General features: G+C 36.8%; 2 protein-coding genes across 2 annotated transcripts in view; both read left to right on the forward strand.

Annotated features, from left to right (window-relative positions):
• LOC107742134 (ubiquitin-protein ligase E3C-like) overlaps positions 1 to 17,261 on the forward strand; it is a 30,522-nt gene extending 13,261 nt beyond the window's left edge. The window contains exons 15-24 of the mRNA XM_016555037.1: positions 2,435 to 2,539; positions 3,298 to 3,385; positions 4,961 to 5,058; positions 5,287 to 5,419; positions 6,321 to 6,568; positions 10,949 to 11,161; positions 12,045 to 12,233; positions 12,463 to 12,529; positions 13,508 to 13,638; positions 16,580 to 17,261. Of these exons, the coding sequence (XP_016410523.1) occupies positions 2,435 to 2,539; positions 3,298 to 3,385; positions 4,961 to 5,058; positions 5,287 to 5,419; positions 6,321 to 6,568; positions 10,949 to 11,161; positions 12,045 to 12,233; positions 12,463 to 12,529; positions 13,508 to 13,638; positions 16,580 to 16,750 (1,443 nt within the window). The 3' untranslated portion in view covers positions 16,751 to 17,261. The remainder of the gene's footprint in view (positions 1 to 2,434; positions 2,540 to 3,297; positions 3,386 to 4,960; positions 5,059 to 5,286; positions 5,420 to 6,320; positions 6,569 to 10,948; positions 11,162 to 12,044; positions 12,234 to 12,462; positions 12,530 to 13,507; positions 13,639 to 16,579) is intronic.
• Positions 17,262 to 21,558: 4,297 nt separating this feature from the next.
• Positions 21,559 to 26,015, forward strand: part of LOC107742135 (dnaJ homolog subfamily B member 6-like) — a 32,559-nt gene continuing 28,102 nt past the window's right edge. Inside the window, exon 1 of the mRNA XM_016555038.1 lies at positions 21,559 to 21,858. The gene's annotated coding sequence lies outside the window, so the exon portion shown is untranslated. The remainder of the gene's footprint in view (positions 21,859 to 26,015) is intronic.

Below are 26,015 nucleotides of genomic sequence, written 5' to 3' on the forward strand. Positions count from 1 at the left end.
CTGCTATATGCGTCAAACTAAAACTTTGACCTTTTGCAACGTTTTGATTTAAGTAGCCTATTATTAAAATCATTCAGATATCACACGCACTTGCGATATGCATATTGCGATATTTACATTTGCGATATTTCGATAATTTCGATATATTGTGCAGCCCTAATGTGAAGCAATTAATGATTATACCATACATATCAGTACACGTTTCTACCCAAGTACTTTAAAAAAAAATGTTCCCCTTTAATGAAAGACATCATTAAAAGTTTATCTTTAACGGATTTTACACTTTTCTCCCAACTGTGATCAGTGCACTCAAAACAGTTCACACAGCTGTCAGTATAGACTTACAAAAACAAAAACATAAAAACCAATAGATTTTTCCACTATTGATTATATCATTGTATTCAGCAATGTACACACACAAGTATACAGACTACACAATACATTTTCAGTCTTAGTGTTTCGGTTCATGTGGCTGATAATTGTTGAGATCATTGATCTAAGTTTGGATAAATGTGTAAAATGAACTGAGAGAAAAATGTAATATAAAAAAAACAAAAAATTGTTGATAGTACATATGCACATTTTTTCACATCTGGCTTGTTTAGAGCATTTGTTTCGGATCCTGACACATATTCTCCATTAGTTGATAATAATCAGTATGAGATAGAATACAAACTCTTGGATCACTTCTGTTGTGGTGAGAAAGCAGTCGGACCCCACAGACCAACAAACCAAGCTGTATCATAATTCATAACATGAAAAAAACAAGTCTAATTCTGTGTGTGAGCACATTAATTATTGCAGTTGAAAACCGAAGAGGCCCAAGTGAATTGCAAGAATGCTTTTCCAATGAAGCCTTGATTCTCACTCTAATAAATTATATGTGACTTATATACATTTGTGTGTGTGTGTGTGTGTGTGTGTAACAACAGCTAGTCCGTGGCGCTAACTTGTCAGTCCATCTTGATGTATGACCACTATGAGTGGAATCCCAGAACATAAACAGTTGCACTCTGACCAATGAGAAGGCAGTGTTACTCACATGCAGCTAGCATAAACACATTTTGTAGCACTTTGAAATTTTGCCTTGGTTAAAGGGGTCATATGATGGTGCTAAAAAGAACATTATTTTGTGTATTTGGTGTAATGAAATGTGTTTATGCGGTTTAAAGTTACCAACCCAAGGAAATGCAACATTGTAACAATATCCCTGTTTCGGGACGCCTCAAACATTGTAAAGGTCTGAAAACACCTTTACAAAGGACAGTGACCAATAGCATTTCAGTGGTGTTTCTGCTTTTAATTTGTGAGTTTGTACTATTCTAGCAAGCTTCTGAGTTGAACACTTCAAGTGACAGCTCATTGTTTGGGTTCCACTAGTCGAATCAGTACGGCATACAAAAGGCTCTGAAAATTTTCCACTAAAGATGGCGGAAAACGCCTCCTGTCAGCTAAAACGACCCATTAAAGAAGTACAAGCAGGAGAAATGCATTTCCCAAATTGAATGTGCAATTTACAGTCAGCTCTAACGCTGTTGACCCCTCACACACTAATGTTTGCCTCCAGCCATGGGCCGTCCCTCCGGATGTTTTATCACTCCTATTGTCGAGCTATCTATTTAATTGAAAGAAGTTAATTGAATGAAAATGATCAACTAAGCTTGTATTAATATTGCTAATGGAACTTTCTTCTTGGCTGTGTTTGGAGAGGGATGTCACTGCAGGAGTTTTGGAGAGACCCATTAAGGCCTGCACTTAACCCGATGGGCTAATTAACCAATGCTTATTCATTCCACTTAGACAGGAAGAGCCTTCGGACCCCCTGCCCCACAAACCCACTAGCATCAGAGTTTTGCACTTGCCATTATTACAAACTCTCTGGTGTTAGCATGTCTTGGTCAGAGATTGATAGGCATTCTCTAGAAATTGCCAGCCAGACGTTTGTTTGACACTGTAATCGGAGAAGAAAAAGCTTTTGTATGAGTATTAAAGAGAAGTGTAGATAAATGAATTTGGATGAAGTCGACTGACTTTATGCGTGAATTACCCAGTGTTTAAAGAGAATGAAGACATAGAAAAGACATTTGGTGAATTGTAGTATTCATTTATTTTCGGCACAAGTGAGTATCTGTATATTTGTGTCAGCAAATCACATACTGATTAGTTGTGCTGGCTAACAATGAAAGTATATCTGTCTGCTCCTTCACCATTATATAAGCTATGCAATTACCTATTAAAGAAATGGGATTACATGGGGCACATAGTTTTATCTGCTTGTGACTTAATCATAATGCTTTTTGCTAATGTTTTTTGGAAGCTTAGTGTTTTAAATTGCTTTTAAGATTGAAATTATTTATATGTGTGAATGAACATTGTACTGAACATTAGTTTCTTTTTTAACACATTTGTTTTTTTTGTTTTTTTAAAAAAAAAGGTGATTACCAACCTTGTGAAAATGCTGAAAGCCCGAGATATTCGAAGACCATTCTGTCCATCAGGTCACTGGCTGTCTGATGAGGTCAACATCAGAGCAGACAAGGTAAAATTAATTTGTCTAATCATATGATTACAACCTACTAAACAGAATTACTAGTTTTGCTGTCTGATCAATCAAAGAATCAAGTGACCGCAATATTTTTGATTGATAAACAGTAAAGATACAATGAAAACTAGACAATTTTGCTGTATAATGTAAAGCATTTGCATTTAAAAGAATGAATTAGGGCTGCACGATTATGACAAAAATCTTAATTGTCGATTATTCCCTTGAAATTGTGGTTATTAGGATTATCACAATTTATATTGAATGATGTTCATACCATTGTTTGAAGCAACTGCATGCCATATTTTTATATGAAAATAAACAAGCTGAAAACACTCAAATTAAAAAAAACTTTTATTGCTTTTCTATAGTATTAAGCCTCAGATGTCAACTATACATTGGATTGGTTTCTTCTTTAAATAATACTACTAATAAAAAATGATGCATGGTATTATGTAAATTAAAATAATGGAGAGAAAAAAACACAAGCACTCAGAATAACATAAGTGGACTTTGAATGATTAATTGCCACTTTGAATGATTATGTAATTGTGGCATCCATAATTGTAATCATGATTAGAAATTCGATTAATTGTGCAGTCCTAGAATAAATACATTTTATTATGATAGTATAATGATTAAATTGTTTTAAACATAGATGTGTTTCTAAACAAATAAGTTCAAATGTGTATGTGTGTAATCACTTATAGCTTTTAGTGATCTAACTTGCTTTGTATATTGATATTTGTGTGTAGGTGACTCAGCTCTATGTGCCCTCTGCAAGACATGTGTGGAGAACCAGGAGAATGGGACGTATCGGACCGCTTCAGTCTAATTTAGATGGTAAGACTTATCCATGGAGAACAACCATAACTGAAGTGTTGTGCAACACACACACACACAAACACAAACATGAAGTAATAATAACAACCAGTGTTTCTGGTCTTTTCCATGCCACCCTGGAGCATATATGCTTAAAAATTCAATTAGCCTAAGGCTGGACACATCTGGCTGCCTGTTTGTCCGGACCTTTTTCATTTCCCTAAATGGACTTGCGAGGTACTGACGAATGGCTCCTGTATTGACCATGCTGCACAATATTTCTCCACCAAGATGGCCCCTTGATGGTTGGTTTGTGGAGAGAGAGAGAGGACTGACTAATTGAGTAGAATCATTCCACCATGCAAGCAACGTATTCGATGAATGACACTTCTCATCTGCTGCTATGGCAGTTTTTTTTCCTATGGTCAAAACGTTTGTAGGACGGAGTTTTAATACAAAACAAACGTCCCTGTAATGGAGGGAGAGGACAGGTGGATGGGCAAATTGCTGCTGAGTTAATTAAAAGTGTGTGGCAGGAAAGACAGAGGGGGATTGAGTGATCTTTAATGGGATGCTCTGTAAATACTGCATTCAGCAAGGCTGGTAGTAGACCTTACTCAAGGTTGTGCAAGTGCAAAATGAAGTACAGATGCAAATGAAGTAGGTCCTTTGCAACAGACATCAAGTTTCTTTTGTTTACCAAGGACCCATTGATTTGACAAAAAATGCAGAAAATAATGGTAATATTGTGAAATATCATTACTATTTAGAATAACTGAATTCTGATTGAATGGATTTTCAAATGTAATTTATTCCTGTGATGGCAAAGCTGAATTTTCAGCAGTCATCATTACTCCAGTCTTCAGTGTCACCTGTTCCTTTTTTAGTGAAAACCATGATATATTTTTTCAGTATTCTGAGTATAGAAAAAGCTGAAATCTTTTATAACATTATAAATGTCTTTACTGTCACTTTTATGAATAAAAGTATTACTTTCTGGTTACAAATTTTACTGACCCCCAACTTTTAAAAGTTAGTGTATATTTTTTAATTAGAGTGCTAATGTAGGTGAGGAAGAATTTTGGGTTGACTGGAAGATGAATAGAGAGCTTTAGAGACTGACTGTCAACAGGATAGATGAAGATGGAGGCTTTAACAGCCAGATGAGTTCTGTGCTTGTTGAGTGAATTGCTTGTCAGTGTTTTGTCTTTTGTTGTCCATGTATATTAAAGAGCAGAATGATAAATTATTGGATAGATTTCTAAAGGTGAAACAACACAGTATTGGGCGTTTTCATTGTATTTGTATTTGTAGATGTTTATTTTATTTTTGCCGTTTTCATTACATGCAGGTGTAGAGAGAGGGCAATAAGTGACAAGGATATCGGAAACAAGATCGGCAAATGACGCAAGATGGATTTTATCTTATATCACAAGCATTGAAGAGCCACAGCCATAATTTGAACATATTAGTAGAATTTTGTTGAAGATATTTGGCTTTAGAGAGATGTTTTTATTTGTATTTTTGTAAAGATATATTTGTTAAAGATGACTTAAAGAATAAAGGTTTATAGAAATATTTTTTTCCCCCTCACAGTTGGACTGGAGCCTCCACCATTGTCAGTATCAGAGGAGAGACATTTGGCAATCCTCACCGAACTTCCGTTTGTTGTGCCCTTTGAGGAGAGAGTGAAGGTAAGACAGCCATCACTGGTATGGTATGGAGTATGTTTTGTGCACAACACTGGTCAAAAATTCAGTGATCTGTGAATTATAAAGAAGGCTAAAAGTTGTAATTATGTGATGACATTGTGTTTTATGCTTTAGATATGAAACACAAGTGAAAATCCAAATGAACACATGCTCAGATTCTGAGGTGTTAAATTATGTTAATTAACTAAACTGTGTTCATTCTGCCTTTAGATCTTCCAGAAGCTGATCTATGCTGATAAGCGTGAAGTGCAAGGAGAGGGCCCTTTTTTGGATGGAGTAAATATCACCATTCGAAGGAACTACATCTATGAAGATGCTTACGACAAATTATCCCCCGAGAATGGTAAACAAGGCAAACCAATCCCTTCAAACGTGTTATGAACTCTCCTAATAAAAAGCAGTTAGCACAATGAATACTAACTCATTCTTAGACACTGAGGAAAAATGACATTAACCTTGCTTAGGAATTAGACACAATAACAGCTGTCAACAAAAGCTGTTTAGATGATCTAGGGCAAGGCGTCTTGAGAGTAAGAACTCGCCTCTTGAGTCTCTTAGAAAGTCTCTTTAGTTGTGTAGCATCAGACTTTTATAGATGAGATGGAAAAGTTTGTCATTTTAGTGATTATTTTATTTTTAAACCTCGGTCTAAATCTTTTTTGGCAAATGTTTTTTTTTTCTGACCGTAGGTCAGGTTAGTGGTAAGTCTTTAAAGTTGTGATGTAACAGAGGTAGTGTCAGAACATCCCCTCTGTGCTGTGACGTACATCCAAGTGAAATGAAGTATCGAAAAAGAAAAAATGTAGTGTGAGGATTTGGTGTTCTATTTATTGGTTGTTGATTGGATGCAAATGCAAGCTTGCAGTCAGTTGTAAGAAATAGGGGGGTTTAAGTGGAATGAATGATGAATGAAACCAGAGAGAAGTCTGATGCTTTACAGAAGATTGAGTTATGATGACATTGTTTAATTAAAAATTATGAGGTCAAAACAGTTCACCTCTTCATTTATTTGGATTAACGTGCAGATCGACTAGCTTTTTATATCATTGTGGGTTTAAGTGACATGTTAATAGTTTTATTGAAAATACGATTGTCTAATTTTACCACATAAATGCATTAATATGTTTTCTCATAATATTATTCCCTGTACTGTAGTGCACCCCACAAAGACGTAATGACTTTTACTGATTTTGAAGAGGGGCCGTGTGGAACATGCTAAATACATTTGTTTATCTCCATTTCAGAGCCTGATCTTAAGAAGAGGTTCAGGGTTCATTTGCTCAATGCACATGGGCTGGATGAAGCTGGCATTGACGGAGGAGGAATATTCAGAGAGTTCTTGAATGAACTGTTGAAGTCGGGCTTTAATCCGAACCAAGGGTTCTTCAAGACAACTAATGAAGGTCTTCTCTATCCGAGTCCTACTGCAGAGATGCTTGTGGGAGAATCCTTCACCTGGCATTACTACTTCCTTGGCAGGATACTGGGAAAGGTAAGACGAGGATCACATGATGTATTGCACTACACTGTAACATTTTTATCTCTTCAGAGAGGACAGAGCATCACAGAATCGGTTTAATCTAACCTGCTATACCGGTTCACTATTTGTTTAAATTATTTTACTGTAAATGAATTATTTGATAACTCTTGCAGCGGCTTGTCTTTGGATTTTCTCTTAGTTGTTTCATTTGTCTTTCACTTTCATACACTCTCAAACACAAAAAGGGTGATTTAGATCAATGCTGAAGGTCAAAGTTCAGGTTCAATCAGTGGTCTCAGGCTGAGTAGCTTAGTTACCATTATAAATCCTATCCATTTGATTTATGAGGCCACTGCAGTTTAAAATCAAGTTTATTTGTGGCCTTTTGATCCAAATAAATTTTCCTTTATCTAGGTTTATTTTTGTAAGATCATTTTGAAAATGACATGCAAGAAACCTCCATCAAAACATAAGAAATGTTTGGCTGCATGTAAATTTGGCTTGTTTAGTAACTTTAATTTAGCTTCAAAAATTACAATCCACTGTTTCCAAGCATTTCCAGAATCTGTACACATAGTACCAGTGTGTAGTTAATTAAAAGGGTTAATAATAAGTGGAAAATGTTTTACAATAAGCCATTTTGATCACTTTTCTGATTATCCTAATTTTGTTTTCTTTTAATGGCTACACCTTGAGCCACAATTTATTGTCGCTATTGTTTTGGCCATCTCTTTTGTGTGTCCGCTAGCTGGTATTTATTAGCCGCTAATGTTTTTAAAGTTTCATTAATGCGTATTCCCAGGATTGTTTATCGCAAAGCACATTGACTGGGGGAAGGGTAGATGAATTACCTCATGCCAAGAAGCTCGCTGCTCAATTAGGCTACTCCATTAGCCCATGATTCCCCATCTCTGTTTGTGTAGCCATCGCATTTGGCCATGGTCGCTAAATCAGCTAGCACCATAAATAACAGGCTCCGTGACGCTGGTAATAGAGTTTTGATCAGTTTTACAGTCACGGGCATCAACACCACTTGTGAAGAGGCAATTCAGGCCACTTATTAGAGAGCTATAATGAACACACACACATACGCACACCTTGTGCGATGGAAGGGACATAACTGAGCTCCTGCCCTGAGGAATGACTGGCCCCACCCCCCTACTTTCCTGATCTTATTCCATTCAATTGCCCCCTCTCCTTAGTAATGGGCAAAGCAATTAAGGTGACGAGATTAATTTGAATTTGACTTTCAATTAACCCTCCTTCTCTCTCCATAAATATGTGAAGGAGTGGCAGACTGAGTGGGATATTGATATTTGTTTAGTGCTTTTGTAAAGACGACCTGTATAGATTACATTGCGTCACTGTTGCTGTTTGGCTGGGCCCACCGAAGACACACACACAGAAAAACTCTTGATTTTACTTTCTCGCTGCTCAATTAGGCTACTCCATTAGCCCATGATTCCCCATCTCTGTTTGTGTAGCCATCGCATTTGGCCATGGTCGCTAAATCAGCTAGCACCATAAATAACAGGCTCCGTGACGCTGGTAATAGAGTTTTGATCAGTTTTACAGTCACGGGCATCAACACCACTTGTGAAGAGGCAATTCAGGCCACTTATTAGAGAGCTATAATGAACACACACACATACGCACACCTTGTGCGATGGAAGGGACATAACTGAGCTCCTGCCCTGAGGAATGACTGGCCCCACCCCCCTACTTTCCTGATCTTATTCCATTCAATTGCCCCCTCTCCTTAGTAATGGGCAAAGCAATTAAGGTGACGAGATTAATTTGAATTTGACTTTCAATTAACCCTCCTTCTCTCTCCATAAATATGTGAAGGAGTGGCAGACTGAGTGGGATATTGATATTTGTTTAGTGCTGTTATAAAGACGACCTGTATAGATTACAGTTGCGTCACTGTTGCAGTTTGACTGGGCCCACCAAAGACACACACAGAAGCACAGAAAAACTGTTGATCATTTCTGTGATGTAGTGCCCCTTTTTTTCTTTCTTTATTTTTGCTAATTGTGCCGATTTGTCACAGAGGTAATGTTATATTGCTGGCTTTGGTCGAAGATTTCGTCTGAACCTGTCAGTAGTGTTTTATATTGTATGTGTTTGTGAAATTATAGCATTCTTAAAAACGTTTAAGAAAAAGTTTTAATGTGAAAGATTTAATTAAAACTATAAATATTTCTGACAAAAAATTTTTTGGTTGTGGAGTCAGTGAAGAAAATACAGATTTGATGCAGTTTAGATTTGAGCACCGAAAAACTGTTGATCATTTCTGTGATGTAGTGCCCCTTTTTTCTTTCTTTCTTTCTTTCTTTCTTTTTGCTAATTGTGCCGATTTGTCACAGAGGTAATGTTATATTGCTGGCTTTGGTCGAAGATTTCGTCTGAACCTGTCAGTAGTGTTTTATATTGTATGTGTTTGTGAAATTATAGCATTCTTAAAAACGTTTAAGAAAAAGTTTTAATGTGAAAGATTTAATTAAAACTATAAATATTTCTGACAAAAAATTTTTTGGTTGTGGAGTCAGTGAAGAAAATACAGATTTGATGCAGTTTAGATTTGAGAAATCTGCACTTCTTGCTCATTTAATAGAGTTTAGGCATCATTTTTTTTGTTTTTGTGTGGACCTGATAATCAGTGCTTTACACAGAATTAGAGCTCCAGTCATTCACACACATTGACACATCATCACTTTGTCATATTTGCAATATTAAATATTTTGGCTAATTTGATTTTGCTTTCAGATACCATTAAGAAGTGTAGTACTCTCAGCTAGAGGTCTACATGGGTCCAAAAATTCGTGTTACACATAAATGTGCTACACTGAACCGACCCGGACCCGTCTATTATTTTGAAAGTTGGACCCGGGCCCGTGCAGAACCGAGAAATGTCAAAAATGTACTACCCGGAACCGACGCGGACCGTCAATTATTTGAAAGATGGACCCCAGCTCCATTTAACATACAATTCTATTTTACATCCTAGTTTTCCGTTCTATTTTCATTCTTACTTTTTTTGTTTTATTATTTATTTTGTTTCATTATTTTTTCATGATTGTTTTTATGATACTTGTATTACCATTTTTAGCTTACTATTTATATATTTAATATACATTCTATGATGTTTACCAGGTTTACATTTCACTGCAAGTTGTATTCTGTATATGACTGTATATGTGACACACAAAATCTTGAATCTGAATATGCAGAATTGCTATTGCATATTAGCATGTAGACAGCATGGGCTGGGTGCATTTATAGATCATGATGTAGAAGAAAAGCGTGTTTTCACAATATTGAAAGTGGATACTTCGAAAATAAAGACTTTTTATTAAGGTATTGAAACATGCTACAGCCATTCAATTGAAGCTTTGAAGCCACTTGTTTAAAATTACCTCCTGTTGAATTATTTTCACACGAATACTTCTACAGTCTACTCATGCCCTCAAATACAAACACACACACACAAATACCACGTGTTCTGCAGTTCAACAAGCAGTGCTTAACTGTCCCTCTCCAAAGGGCAACAGAGAGGAAAGAGAAGGTCAGAACTCCTGATTGATGGCAAGTGTGTTCAATTTTTTTATTGATTCTTAATGCTGTAAATTTACAAATTTATTTGGCAGAAACAGAAGGCAGCTGCTAAGTTGTTGGCGTTTACTCTCCTGATGGTGCCACAATTTGCATTAATTGCGTTGCCACTGCACTCACTTATATTAAAAGGCCCAGCCATACATTAATCCTTTTTATCCCAAGTCATTTTGGCACAATTTCTGGCAATAAACACCCATAAATAACTTGAAGGTTTGAAAAATAGTCTGCGTCGTGCCTCCATATCCTTATTGCGGCTTCTTCCCGGGAGTGACGTTATTGATAGGTTTCAGGAGGGCGCAAGCACATATGTTCCCACAACAGGGCTTGTGGGAAGAATGTTGCTAAGTGGATTATTTTGCATAAAAAATGTCCCATGTTTGACGTCGCACAATTAACCTGTGTTTAGAAAATGCTCTGATTTACAGCCTGTGTGTGTGTGTGTGTGTGTTTTAGATGCATGCATTATGGAGATTTGGGAAATTTATAATCCATGTAGTTTATGTGGTCAAGGAATTTTAGTGCAATCATTTATTCAAGGCCTGTATATTTTAATGCCCTCAGATATGGTCTTTTTAGAACTATTGCGGTACTTTAGCTTTTATGACTCCCCATCCTTAATGGAACAACAGGTTAAGGATACAGTTGATGTTTTTAAAGTTTGAGCTTCTTCGGTTTAAAGTGACAGTATTTGGGACAGATTAGCCCACAGGATGAAGATACTGCACTCCTGGACGTCGTCTTTAGTTAAATATCTCTCTTTCTTCTGTCCCCCAGGCGCTGTATGAAAACATGCTAGTGGAATTGCCATTTGCAAGTTTCTTCCTGTCCAAGCTCTTAGGCACCAGTGCAGAGGTGGACATCCACCATCTGGCCTCTCTGGACCCAGAGATGTACCGAAACCTGCTTTTCCTCAAGAGCTATGAAGGCGATGTGGAAGACCTTGGACTTAACTTCACTGTGGTCAACAATGATCTTGGGGAGGCCCAGGTGAACAACATGTCTCCCCCCCCCCCCCCCCCTTTTTTTTTTTTTTTTTTTTTTTTTTTTTTTTTTTTGGGGCTGTATCACAAAATAGACATGCTCAATGCTCAGTGTTTTTTTTGATTGTCTTTTGTGTCTCCTCTCTCCCTCTCTTGCATTGTTAATGATTGATCTAACTGTTGTTAGTCTTGACTGAAGGAGATAAAGCACGTCTCTGTCTAGATCTCTCTGAAAGAACTTTTCTGTTGACCAGAAACATACCTGCTGGGTAGCATAGTATTATAGCTAATCATTCAGCATGATATCTAGCATTGCCACTCCTTACCACCAAAAAATACAAAAACAATAAAAAAAAAACCCACCTCAGCTTGTGGTGTGTGTAGGGAAGTTTTATGTGCTCTCTACATTTGTTTCAAGTTTTCTTTGGCATTTAGAAAATGTTGATTGTTAAAATTATTATTAAATAATAATTTAATTATATAGACAAAATGTATACATTTTATAAAATATAAAAAAAGAATACAATTCTGAAAAAACTACTGATTAAAATTTTTTTATTAAAAACTATGCCAGAATGGGTAGCAGATTGGAAGATTTAGCCTAAATAGTCACTCAAACGATAATTGTTATTAATAAACTTATATTTCCCATTCCCTTACTGATAACTAATAACTGGGGTAACCTAGTAAAAGTAAACCTTCATTTACTTTCCCCTTCATTAGCGAGGTAAAGGGTGTCCATGTGCACTCATTTCCTCTTGTGTTCCTCAGTTGCCTTCAGCACTTTCCTCTGCAGCTGTACTGTTCCACTTTCAACAAGGAATGAAATCCTCACTGAACCCAGGGTGATGGTGCCTGTCACACTTCCATCGATTTGTGTCTTTTTCCAGGTGGTCGAGCTCAAACCAGGTGGAAAGGACATCCCAGTAACCACAGCCAACAGGATAGCCTACATCCATTTAGTGGCCGATTACCGTCTGAACAAACAAATCCGAGCACACTGCCTGGCCTTTCGACAGGGTCTGGCCAACGTGGTCAACCTGGAGTGGCTGCGCATGTTTGATCAGCAGGAAATTCAGGTAGCAGCTTACCTGTGTGCGCACACACATACTTAGATTTACACTGAAAATGTGAGAAAAGGCACCTGTCTAGACACAAACCAATCAATCATGTATCAGAAAAGATTAGTAATAATAAGATCAACAGATATTATCACACTGTCTGTCTTTTCTTTACTCCCTACTTTAAACACTCCTATTTGTGGTCATTAATTAAATGTAAACAACTGAAGTCCATCTATTTTTTCAGGTACTGATTTCTGGTGCACATGTTCCAATCTGTCTGGAAGACCTGAAGAGATTTACTAACTACTCAGGTACTACAAGAACACCCATAACACTTTTTATTAGTCACTTCATCTTAGATTGAGCTTGATTAAGAGCCTTTGCTTCTTTTCTTCCAGAGAGGTCAGGTTGCTATTTTATATATTCTGTATTTATTAGTAATGGAGAGCAAAAACACGCATAGGTCAAATGTGAATTTGTAGTTTATTAATTAGAATCAGAATCAGAATGAGCTTTATTGCCAGGTATGTTTACACATACGAGGAATTTGTTTTCGTGACAGAAGCTTTATTATTTTAATTAGTAATAAAGCTTAGTAGTGGATTTTATTTGATTTATATTGTTTTTATTTGGTACCGACCATAAAGGTGGAATTACACTACACAACTTTTACCCAGATTTGTGCTTGATTTGCAGTCTGGAGAAGTCTGTTAGTTGCCGGAAGCTCAAGTCAGTCTGTAGATTTTGAGCCCTTGACAGATTTCACAGAAAATCATGTAGTTTATGTTGGGCACAGAGAGTTTTTTTTTTTCCCCCAAGCATGTTTGATATTTTGCACCAATTTTAGAACACATTGTTTTCTTTTCACATGAATCTCCTAGCAATGAGCCGTATGTTTCTGCATGAGTTTGTTGTGTTTAGAACGACTTAACAGTCTGGTACTGTGTGATGTGATCCTCAGTTGTTTACTGTATGATGCCTAATTCTTTTTTTTTTCTGAAACCATTTTCAAAGGCAGCAAGTTTATGATGCCTGGTATTTTAAAAGTTGTCTAGTGTATTCCAGCCTTAAGTGTTAACTCGAATGACTCAACTTTTCCTCTATTGAACAGGATATAGTAAAAAAAAAATTGTTAATTTTGGATCCATGTTTTGAAGTAAAGCACATGGCAGAGATGCAGTATTATCTGATAATTCAGAAGGGTTTAGTTATGCAAGTCTTTAGAATTTCAGTTTATGCATTATAATCTTAACTTTATTGTTTTTCTTAACTGTTGCTGCATTACTCAGGTGGTTATACAGCAAATCATCCAGTGATCACAATTTTCTGGGATGTGGTGGAGAGCTTCAGCGATGAGGAGAAACGCAAGCTGCTAAAGTTTGTTACAAGCTGCTCACGGCCTCCGCTCTTAGGCTTCAAGGTCAGTGAGATTGACCAAAACCCTCTGAAAATATGATTTTAATGAACTTTTGGCATGTGAAAGACGTCTGAGGTTCTGATCTGTTGTGTCTGAACTCTTTAAATATGAGTTAATAATTCATCTGAGATTGTATGGTGCCTTAGATGGGTTCACAGGAAAAGTGAAATGTACAGACATGACCCGACTCAGCTGCATCGATATGACTAGCATCTGTTATCACATATGGAGTTCAGCTGAAGTTCACGCCAGCTCACACCTGCTGATGATTTTGTCCCATTTTTTACATTTTTATTCAATAAAGTTATCAGGATCCCCACCGCAAAGAATTCTACTCCCTGCTAGGTGTGCTGCCTTAACGGAGAAATAATGAAGTGAACAGATTATGTTTTGTCATAGTATATCGTCATTAATTTACACAAGGGTGTATGAGCAAACAGGCTCATTGTAACAAATCATTTTTACATTATAACAGCTATCAGGATAGGCCTTATCTTGGCCTCTATTTGTGCTAGAGAGGTTGTGACCCTTAGCATTGTAATGTTATTTGAGGCTTTGCCAAGTGCCACTGGGTGTGTAAAATCCATCTGACTGATAAAAACTTATAAATGCCCTGTTGAACTTTAAATGGCTCTCACTTAATGTTGACTATCTAGCGTGTAACCACAGGCCAAAAAAATGGGTATGAGAGAATAGCATCTGACAGCTTTCAAATTATTCTGCCGACTTCATCTACCAACAATATTCTTATTTAACAGGATTAGTATTGTCTCAGTCTTTAGGAATGTAATCTTAAGTATGTCCGTTGTGCTTATTACACTCAGCAAAATCTGGAGAACAGAAACATCAATAAATGTGTTTTTATGCCTTACTTCGACTAACCAAGGACAGTAATTGTCATTTCATTGACTTTATTACATATTTTAATAGCTGTCATCAGTTTAAAGCGGATTACTTTAGCGTGTATGAATTTGGGAAATTGGGAGGGGGAAAAATCATGGCTTCTGAGCAATTCCACAGATATGTGTTACTGCCAAAATGAAAGTGGGGCTGTTTAATGAATTTGACTTTGGTGTAGACGCTCTGAGGAACGGGTGGAAAGGAGGAGTAAGAGGAAAAAGACGAAGAGAGACAGATCAAGGGGAGACGGCCTCCCACCTCGTCTGCCTCTTTAGCCAGCTCAGCCTTAATTAGGTGCCGTTAAACACCCCAGAATTCATTAGGGGAGAAATAGCCCTGTCACAGAGAGCTATTTAAAAAAGATGATGGATACGCTTTTTTCAAAATGATGGCTCCTATCGTGACACTTTCTCGATAAGCAACGATACTTTAATACCTTAATTGTTAGAAAAATTGGCCTGTTAAAGCAGGTTTAATCAGGTTCATTTTGGGGTTGAGCCTTGCAGCCACGTGGAGAATTTTTTCATTAGGCCTATCTTGTTGTTCTTCCAGTAACCTTTCACAGATCTGAAAAGTTGTAAGCTTGGACTTTGCATCAGATATCAGGGTGTTGTTATTTATCTGCACAGATGCTGCCCATTTAAAATGTGTATTAGTATTTTTATAATTTTCTTTTTTTTTTCATTTAAACGTATTTATTACTAAACAACCAGTCAGTATCTACACTGTGTCTACACCAGAAACAAGTGACTTGACATAATCAAAGAGGACTTGTTGTAATCAGTGGTTCTCTGATGCCTTCTTCACGTGTTTGCGCTACTTCTAACAAAAGTACAAATGGATTTGGAACTTTCAGTTTTAAGCTGTACGGTGTGGCACAGCAGTGGTCGTGACCAGTGTAGACACAATAGCCTCTTTCACACATACAGTCTTTACTGGTAAATTACCAATAAGAGATCATGTGTGAACAGGACCTTTTCAAAAATACCCGTCAATTTGTTTTGGCAATTTACCGGTATGAGAAGTTGTAACATTTCCAGTAAATTACCAATAATGTGCTCCATGTGAACACAGAACGAGATTGCTGGTATGAGCACATACAAGTTCAGAACGCGCTGTTTGTGCAGCCTTAGAAAACGGTCCAATAATGCTTTTCATGGATTCTCGTCCATGGAATGCGCCACTTCCAATATTTTGCCGGTTAATCGACACGGGATAAATACAGTCGAGGATTTTTTATAATCCAGTACTCGAATTTAATCGAGGAATCATGACAGCCCTATATTTGTTTATTTCAAACGCTCAACTTTTCACTTCACAAGACATTAATTGATGGATTAGAGTCATGTGGATTATTGTGATGTTTTTATCATCTGTTTGAACTCTCATTCTGACGGCACCCATTCACTGCAGTGGATTCATTGGTGAGCAAGTGATGTAATGCTACAATTCTCCAAATCTGTTCATATGAATAAACAAACTCAACTACATCTTGAGTTTGCCTGAAGGCCAGTAAATTTTAAGCAAATGTTCATTTTTAGGTCAACTATACAAGTATATCTAGACAGTCATTAATGAAATTAATAATAACTTGCAGTTTCAGTGAGTCAGATGTTGATTCAGTATCCGCCCTGAGTGATTCAATGAGTTCTTTCTGTGAAAGATGTGTCAGACTGATTTAACCCAGTAATGTCTGAGTGTTTTTGACCAATTCATTAAAAGAACTGATTCAAAAAAAGTGACTTGTGAATTGGACAACACTGGTCACGCTGTATGTTTTGTTTTGCTTGCTGCCCACAAAACTCAACTCAATAGAAAGGCATGTATTTTTTATGATTATTATTTTTTAATCTTCACATTTAATACAGATTGCAATCTCACATTCACCACTTGACTAAAATATGATTTAGTTTGGAAAAAGTGTTGTTGTTTTTTCTTTTCTCCACCCCTTATTTCTTCCATGTGTATGATCAAATGTGTTTGTAGAGTATTGTTTTATGTTGTCATTGATGTTTATGAGACTCTGCTTTCTCATTGTCTGTAGGAGCTGTACCCAGCCTTTTGCATCCATAACGGAGGCGCTGACCTGGAGCGTCTCCCTACTGCTAGCACTTGCATGAACCTCCTCAAGCTGCCAGAGTTCTGTGACCCTCAGCAAATGAGGAACAAGTTACTCTATGCTATTGAATCCTCTGCTGGCTTTGAGCTTAGCTGAGGAATACTTCATCTCTTTGATGGCCTTGAGTAATTGTCTTTTGTCGTGGTGACCAGATAGGAAATGATCAGAATGGACAGACAGCGTGTCTGCTGTGGATCTACAGTGATTTGCAGAAGGTGTTGGGACATAAAAAAACGAGCGAAACAGACAGTTTGAAGTTGTGGCACGGACAAATATATGCTCAGTTTTATTTTTACTTCAAAGAGCGCGTAAACTTGTAAATAATGCATTTATAATTTCAAAGCAACTTCCCAGAAGGCGTCCATTGGTCAAAAGCACTAACATTAAACAGGAAAATCTAAATGTTGGAGATACCGAAGGAATAAAATGGCAAGGCAAAATTTACTTGTAGATTTTCCTTGGTTTTGCATTGCTAACATCAGAGTGGATGTTTTAAGACCGTGTCATTTTACGGTTTCAACTGCTCTTTGTCACCATAGTGCAGCACAACTTAAATGTGTCTACCAATAAAATGCATGCATTAGCCTCGCTAACTCAAGAACAAGCTTATTTACAGTATACTAAAGAGTTGGCTTGGTTTTAGGTCACACCGCTTCAGCTATACAAATGTGCCCGCCTTGATCCAGGGCTTGATAACAGTGTAGCATTTGCTGAAAACTCTTGAGCTATAAATTGTCCAGACTAAAAATGATTTTATGGCTAATGTGCCACCAACAAAAGAGTTTAATAGATTAGAGTCATGGCAGGATGTGTAAGGTTAACAGGGGTGGTAGAACAGTAGCACAGAAAATGGTGTGTAGTCATCTTGTTTTAATCATCTAGTAATGATGACTTAAATTGGCTGATACAGGTACACATTTACCTATAGAACGAAGTTACAGTACACTTGGAAAATAAATGATTGACATTGAAAATACAATAGTGACCAGCTGCAACTGGCCTGTTGATGAGATTTCAGGCCTCAAGGTTTATGTGTCCACTGTTTTACATAAATGTATAAATATATGTTTTCCACACATTGAGCCTTGGCATTATAGCGAAGGATAATGATGCTTACATTTGTGCAATAAAATAAAAATGGACTTTTAGGTTGTTTTTAGATCAGTAGTTCAAGGGGAGATTTTTAAGTCAAACAAAATTGATCAATGAAGGAAGAGTGTGACTTCAAAGCCAAGGCCTGTGTACTGCACACTACTCCAACATCTGCTGTAGCTCAGAACAATTCAGTTAACCGAAGAGGATTGAAGTATTTCCTGTCGGCATTCTTTTTTTGCTGCGACTTTTCTAGGTTCAGCATGGCTGTAAGGACATGATGGTTGGTTGGCAGAGAGCTGATGATGATGGATATGTGAATATGTATATGTCTACATCTTTTAATGTTCACAGCATTTGTACAAGACTTTTCATTTCTCTTGTCTTCACCTTGTCAGTAATAACCTGTCTCCCAACATCTGTTAAATGAGAATATATGACTTCACACAGGTGCTGAATATCTGATTGTTTACAAACACTGATGTGTAGAGTTTGTCTTGATGTTGGTGATGAGAAAGGACAAGCAAAGTTTGTGTAAAGATGTACATTTACCTACTTTAAGTGTATGTGCCCTGAATGATTTTTTTGACAGGTGTTCAGTCTAAGTATCAGAGTGTATGGCAATGATTAAATATGTTTTGAGTTCTTATTTGTACTGGAGATAGCATCTTTTGTTGAAATGGAATATTTAAGAAAAAACTGGGGGATGAGATTTTCATTTTGAGTTTTATGGCCTTTGACATATAATTAAAGAAACATCCAGTGATGGAACAAGAAAGGAGGCTAATCGGGACCACAGCTGCATTATCGGTACAACATAAATTACGGGTGTGTGCGTTTGACATAAATCTAATGGGGTCCTGCTATGAGAGCAAGAGATGGCCGGAGAGCAGGGGGAACTTTTTATTCCTCCTTGGATCATCTCCATATTTTCTCCCAGCCTCGGTCTCACCCTCCTCTTCTAAACTCCTCCATCTCTGACCAAATCTCCAGCATTTTAACAGTAATCTCAGACGGGGCTAATTGGGTCTTAAAAAACCAACTTGTCCTATAGCTATGAAGGATTGGCCTTAATTATGGGAAGATTTATTTGGGTATATTACCTCATAATGGATTATAGCTCAAACTTAATGCCTCTGGCCATCAATCACATCCACGTGCAAAGATATACCAAAGGTATTTTATATAGCTTTTAGAAATGTTATTATTGCACTTAGGGTCAAGTCATTTCACACCAGAATATGAAAGCTTAAAGATTTCATTTCAGAGAATTCATTAGGAACAATTAATGAGTTTTATAAAACCCTTTACGTTTAACAGCGTCTGATTGCTTCTTTTAAAGGGAGGGAAAAATTCGAATGTAGATTGTCATGAATTGTGTTAAAGAAATTTTGTAAAACGTATTAAATATATAATTTAATTTAAATATATAATTTGTCTTTGTCAATGTAGAAACCCCCACTTCAGTAGCATTTACATAAACTTTACAGTTTTATTCCTATCCATATTCTGAATGTTTTTACAGATGGGTTTGCTCATATATATAATTATACATTTTATTCATAAAAATGGTGGAAATATACTTATTTTATTCTGGAGGTGACGGTATTTTCTGATTTATGGAGTGATAAAAGGGATATCCTAAATCCCCTCTGCAAAAACCTTGGACTCTAATTTGTCTACAAAGTAAACAAGAAATATGAACCAAGCTTTATCCAGTGTTCAGATTGTTTTTCTGTAAATGTATGCAAAAAAATAATACATTCATAAATATAAATAACATATAACCTGGATTGATGATATATTAACTTTTTAGTTTTACAGTTTGTTCAAAAAGATGACAGCAAGATGATTACTGTTAACGTAATTTCTAATGTATCATAAACATGTAACTGCCGCATATAAAGATGAACAGAGAAATTCGTTTACTACATCATTAGAAGACCACGGGTGCCTCCCTGTGGAGGTTTTTTGACACAACTAAAAAAAATGATTTTGTAAAAGTTTTGATATGCAGCATTTATAAACCAAGACCTCTGTTATTACAAGATAAGAGTCTAATTGAATCATTGATATTGGAAAAAGGCACATATTGGTATTATCAGCGAGATAATACCAATATGTGCCTTTTTCCAATATCAGTGATTCTAATAGCGTGGTTAAATGGACGCTGAATGCATGATCAAGAAAGACAGAAATTTCACACTCTGCTGGCCAATACAGCTTTAAAGCTGTAGCTGGAACACCTACACGTTTTACATTACACTGTCACGATAGCTGAATGCTTTATTCACTCTTGCAGATTCCTATGCAGCTTGGAGATTTTGTAATTTTTGAAATTTATCTGATATCCTTATACTGTTTTTATTGTTTGTACTGTATGTTAAGCCCCTGTTCAAATATGAAATGTTAATAGATTTATAAGTGTTTCCACAATTATTGCGTAATAAGATAAATTAACAAAATAAAGCATCTCAAATAAGAATAAAAATAGTTATCTAATTATTTTAAGCCATTTAATTAGTACAATACTCAGGCGAACAGAATGTAACCAACAGGATTCTGCTGCAATTTCACACACTAACATTCTTTTATAGAATGCAGCCTTGCGAGATGTTCTTCCAACACTTTCTTCTGACTGTTTACTTTTGACATCTGTCTGAAATAGCATAATGCTGTCTTAACCAGTTCTAACATGGACTCACGGGGAGCGGACAAGAGCAATTCGCCATCTCATATGTGCTTCCTGCCAAAACGTGTGAATCAAGTAGAAAATTTCAGCACACGCTTTGTTGAGAGAGAGAGAAAAAAAAAACGTTGGGACAATTTAAAGAATGATGTATTAAAATGTGTTTTACTAAAGAGATTCTGGTTATTGTTATCAGAGTTGAAAACCCAAAAATCCCTTCCGCATGGTTTCCACAGGAGTCACTGTCTCATGAATAATCATCCTTATCTTCAACCTCCAGTCGAGAATCCTACCTTCACAGGCAGCAGGAGGGGACAAGGCAACATCTGAATTCAATGCATGCATCATGTCCGGTCTACTAAGATGCAATCATTTGGATGAATTCTGAAGGACATGTAAACATATCCGCCTGTGCCTATAATATTTCATAGTTCTGGGAAAAATAAAAATTGCGTTTGAAGGAGTGGTTAAATACCCATTGCAGTCACTAAATAATTTGCATGGTTATCACTAAAGCTCATATGGATTTGTTCTAGAACCTAGCTCATTAAACATGGAGTTATGGTGACTGTCTGGGTATTGAGAGATCTGGCTTCAGAGTGACATACACCCAGTGAGAGCAGCCAGTCACAGGTCACACCTCTCCTGGCCTTACTCTTTGCTCCACCTGCACAGGTGAAGCTGCATATGGCAAGCTGTTTTATTTTAAAATGTTCCCAGCGTTACTTGTTGTAATTGCATTTTTTACTAGTAAGAATTAAATTACAGAGCTCTATAATTCAGTTCTTTCTAGTAAAATTGTTATGAGTAAAAATGCAATTACCACAAGTAACGCTGGGCATATTTTAAGATAAAACGGCTTGCCATAGCTGCACTTTCACTTTCCACTCCACAGGACCACTTTATTGATTATATGTAGATAGATATTAGTTTTACAATCAATCAATCAATCAATCAATCAACCAATCAATCAATAAATAAATTCAGTAATGGATTATGTAGGCTAAATATTTGCCTTCTTTCTATAGGCTAATTCAAAAATCTGCTGAAACTTATAGAAAATGAATCCGTTTCCCTCAAGAAGTCTTATGACATTTTCCCCCATATTACAAAATCATTAGCTGACACATCGCACAATCTCCTTCAGCTGTTCGAGTACAGGAAGTGACGAAACTGCACTAGAACATTAGCGACATCCCAATATCAGGGATAAAGAGTCACACGTCTGCTCATCCTTGTCTTTCACACAGGGAACTTATTCTGATCACTTGAGACTATTTTATAAACGAACAGACTTCGGACCAAACAGAAGAATTCAGGGGTAGTAATACAAATAAAGTAACTCGACCTCATCATCATTGGGACACACAGCGGAGGTCCGAATAAAGCAGCGGGATAAGGACATCTGTATCCGTTACATAAGGTTGGTGAGTTTAAAGTTGAGATATGATGATGGCTTCGATTTGCTATGAAAAGGAGATGAAAAACATTTAACGTTGCAGTCTATCTAGTGAGCTGCCTAACCAGACAACATCCTTGGCGCGTTTCGCCCACTAAGTTCAATAGCAGCGAAAATAGGATGGAAAGATGATCAGTGTTACATGTAAATGTCAGATAGTGTATTTTATTTATGTGTAAACTGACATAAGCAAGTGATACGATTTGAACCTGGCAAATTGTGGCTTGACTTTCTAGCACAGCGGAGGTCCGAATAAAGCAGCGGGATAAGGACATCTGCATCCATTACATAAGGCTGGTGAGTTTAAAGTTGAGATATGATGATGGCTTTTCGATTTGCTATGAAAAGGAGATGAAAAACATTTAACGTTGCAGTCTATCTAGTGAGCTGCCTAACCAGACAACATCCTTGGCGCGTTTCGCCCACTAAGTTCAATAGCAGCGAAAATAGGATGGAAAGATGATCAGTGTTACATGTAAATGTCAGATAGTGTATTTTATTTATGTGTAAACTGACATAAGCAAGTGATACGATTTGAACCTGGCAAATTGTGGCTTGACTTTCTAGAACTTTTCGCGTCTGATCACAGCTTGTTGCATTGAAATGTCATATGAACCTGAGACGTGATGGACATTGTTTCCACGATTAGTGCTGATGGTGTTTATAGAAATTGTGCACAAACTTAAAGAGATCACATTACTCTTCAATCTGTAGAACAACATAAGGACGGGGAAAAATCTAGAAAATGAGCTGAAGACTGTTCATGCATGGCAATGGGACACGTTTGGCAGAAAGTACCTGAAGTCATCTCGGTTTAAACTTTTTTTAGTAGGAAGTACTAAAAGTCTGATGTCTGAGGTTTTTGTCTGCAATTTCAAACTAACACATTTTCATATTTAGGCATGCTTAATAAGGTCTCTTACATAAGTTTACATTTCAGTAGAGTAGAGTGGAGTGTAGTCCATTAAGGACTATAGTTTAATGATTTTACTAATTTTGAAGTGTAGTAGGTCATTTTAAGTTGGAGAAAAGCTGTTCAAATCTTTTCACCTTCCTAAGGGGTAAAATGGATAAATGGGGTAGTGTAAGCCAGTTTGACAATGCTATAAAATGGCGTAAGATGTGACAGCCTTCATTATCAAGTGAACCAACAAAATGTCCCTTTAGTTCTCAGTGCTGTGTCAATGTGTCTCTGAGAGATCAATGCTTTCAAAGGTGCCCAGTGTAGGTTTTGCCTTTGAGGTGGTACCAGTGTACATTTCACTCTGTTGACGGCTGTATCACTATCCACCTTGATTTAAACGTAAGAAGAGGCAGAGTTTATTTGAAACTTTTTATGGCTTCCAGTCAACAACTTCTAGTTATTTTAGCAGTAAAAATAATTAACTATGTTGCTTGATGTGGCTGACAGACAATGTATTATTTTAAATCATAGTTATTATCCTAAACACAATGGTTTAGTGCCTACAGTTATTGCATAGTACTTAAAAACAGATTTTAATGGTCAAATGTCAAATCAAATGTAAATTTACCAGATGTCTTTTTGTGCTACAGTCTCTCTTTTGGACAAACAAGTTACCCTTGGAAAAAAGTCTTTGGTTGCCAGCCAGCTACTAAGGAAGTGTGTCTTTGTTCTAGAAATTTACACAACAAATGTCACTGTACTTGTTCAAAGATAGAAAGAGAAACATCATTTTCTTCAGTTTTTTTTGTAACGCAGTCAGAAACTTGAATCAGTTGGCCATAAACCTCTGAGCTGTCCTGGTTCAGTCTGTCACACCTTTGCCAAATAATGGTTTCTATTGTCCTAGATAGCAGTGCCTCAACTATCACATTGACAAACACATGCTCACTCAAATAATCTCTCTTCCTAAATTCTCATAGAAGGAAAAATAAAAGAAAGCAAATGGGCACACTGGCAGATTGTATTGCAATTATAATTGCAACACCTGGCCAACAAACCCAGCTATTTATTCTGCTGATCTGATCTTTCCTCCAAGCATCCCCGTAAACACGCATACATCCCCATCCTATCATACTGGCTTATTTTTAGGGCTGTTCCTGTTGTGTACCTCTTTGCCTTTCACATGTAAAAGTCTAATTTAGCCTTTCAAACCACTGAACCAGTTTCCACTAACAAAAACTGGCTGAGCTGTGGTCAGGTTTGGCATAAGTTATTGCGGTCAAGTGATCTGCTTTGAGCTGAGCTGACAGCCTCCTCTTAGTGCCACTATGAGAAGCCAGAAAACAAAGCTCAAAGCTCATCTGTTCACACATCTGTGAGCTTGCCCTGACTGCTGTTTCATGACAAGTAGCTAAGGAATGTTCAACAGAGACTTGGAAGGAGATAGGACAGAGGAAAGATTGTGATTTTGAATTATGTGATTATAATTTTGAAGATGATTATGAAGAGAGTACTGTTTCTTAAAAGTGTGTTTTCATGAAGAGGCCGTCTCCGATTGAATGGAGCTGTGAGTCCGGAATGTTGGCTGTGGGGCAGAAGGTGTGGTTTAAAAGAAAAGCACTTAATGATCCAGTGGTGGTTAAAGAGAACAGATGAAGTAGTGGGGGTGTATTGTGAGTATTACGATTATGTCCTGTTACCCAGCCCAAAGAAAATTTGCATCTGCAGAAGCTGGACCATCAATCATGGACAAAATTCTACATATCTACTAGGGCTGTGCGATATGGACAAAAAAAAAAAACTATCGCGATTTCTTTGATCGATATTGCGATTTCGATTTTAATCACGATTTTGACACACACAGACATGCTTTACAGTCATTAATGCATTCAGTGTGAATTTGAAACATATTTCCAAAAGAAAACCAATTAAACCTTTATCAAAAAGCTGTAACATGTCTCTAGAACAGACATAAGGCAAAATAATCACTAAGTAAAGGTGTAACAAAATGTCTCTAGAATAGACATATGTGGCAGAAAAAAAGAAAAAAAAACCCGTGTCCAGGGATTTATTTTTTTGCCATGCATTGGTCATAGAGCTCTTTGTAGCGGTGCCTCAGGTGTTGAAATAGATTTGTTGCGCCAGGTTCACACGTACTCTGTGTCTGCAGTGCGTATACAGTATGTGTATATGTGTATTTCCAACATGATTATGTAATACGTGAGGTCGAGCTAATGATGAGCATTTGTGGTTAAAAAGTATATACATTTTTTATTTATTATTTTTTTTTTTAAAAGGTAAATTATCTGGAAATTTTTATTCTGATCATGAACTAATCCTTTAAAGTATGCCCGCCTGGTCTGTTCTGTTCTCGTGCTCCATTTAGGCGCGCTGCATTCTGATTGGTTCGGATAGCATACTGCGGGAGGTCGGGGGCGCGGAAAATCGTGCTATAAAGCGATTTAGAAATCGTGCAAGCTCAAATCGCGATTTTATGACGATTTCGATTAATCGCACAGCCCTAAATTATCTACTGTTCTTTTGTTCTGTTTTAGTAAATAATTTTTCTAATTTGATTGTGCTTCAGTGTTCTCCTCTTAACGCAGGTTTCCAAATTTAAGTCCATTCTTCAGGCCATACCCTAAAATCAACACATAAATTGTAAAGAAAGAAAGAAATTACAATCCTATTTTGTGATTTTATTTTATTTATTTATTTTATTTTTTTGCAGTAACAGAATTTCAGACTTAAATTGTTTTAATGGTTAATTAATGTTCGATGTAGGGCTGTGCAGTAGGGGTAGGGGTGCTTTCTTATTAGAATCAGAATCAGAATGAGCTTTATTCACTCACTAAGTGTGTTCCGCTGCTCCTGTGATATCGCTTATCGTATGATATAAATATGAGACAAAAACACCTACTGGGGCATTTTTGCACCGATATCTTGACTTTTAGGGTGTTACTGTTTAATTTACCTTTCTTTAACCAGGAAATTAAAAACTCTTGAGATTTAAAATCTCATTTACAAGAGGGTCCCGGCCAAGATAGGCAGCACATTTAGTTACACATTAAACAAAATACATTCGTTTACATACACAGAAACATACACAAATCACTCAAAACATTTACAATCAGGTGACTCTACAATTAGATCCTTTAAAATACATTTAAAATAATTTAGTGATACCAACTCTTTTAAGCATAACTTATCTTTCTTT

Source organism: Sinocyclocheilus rhinocerous, unplaced genomic scaffold, assembly GCF_001515625.1.
Source record: "Sinocyclocheilus rhinocerous isolate Xijiao unplaced genomic scaffold, SAMN03320098_v1.1 scaffold256, whole genome shotgun sequence".
Taxonomy (NCBI): Eukaryota; Metazoa; Chordata; class Actinopteri; order Cypriniformes; family Cyprinidae; genus Sinocyclocheilus; species Sinocyclocheilus rhinocerous.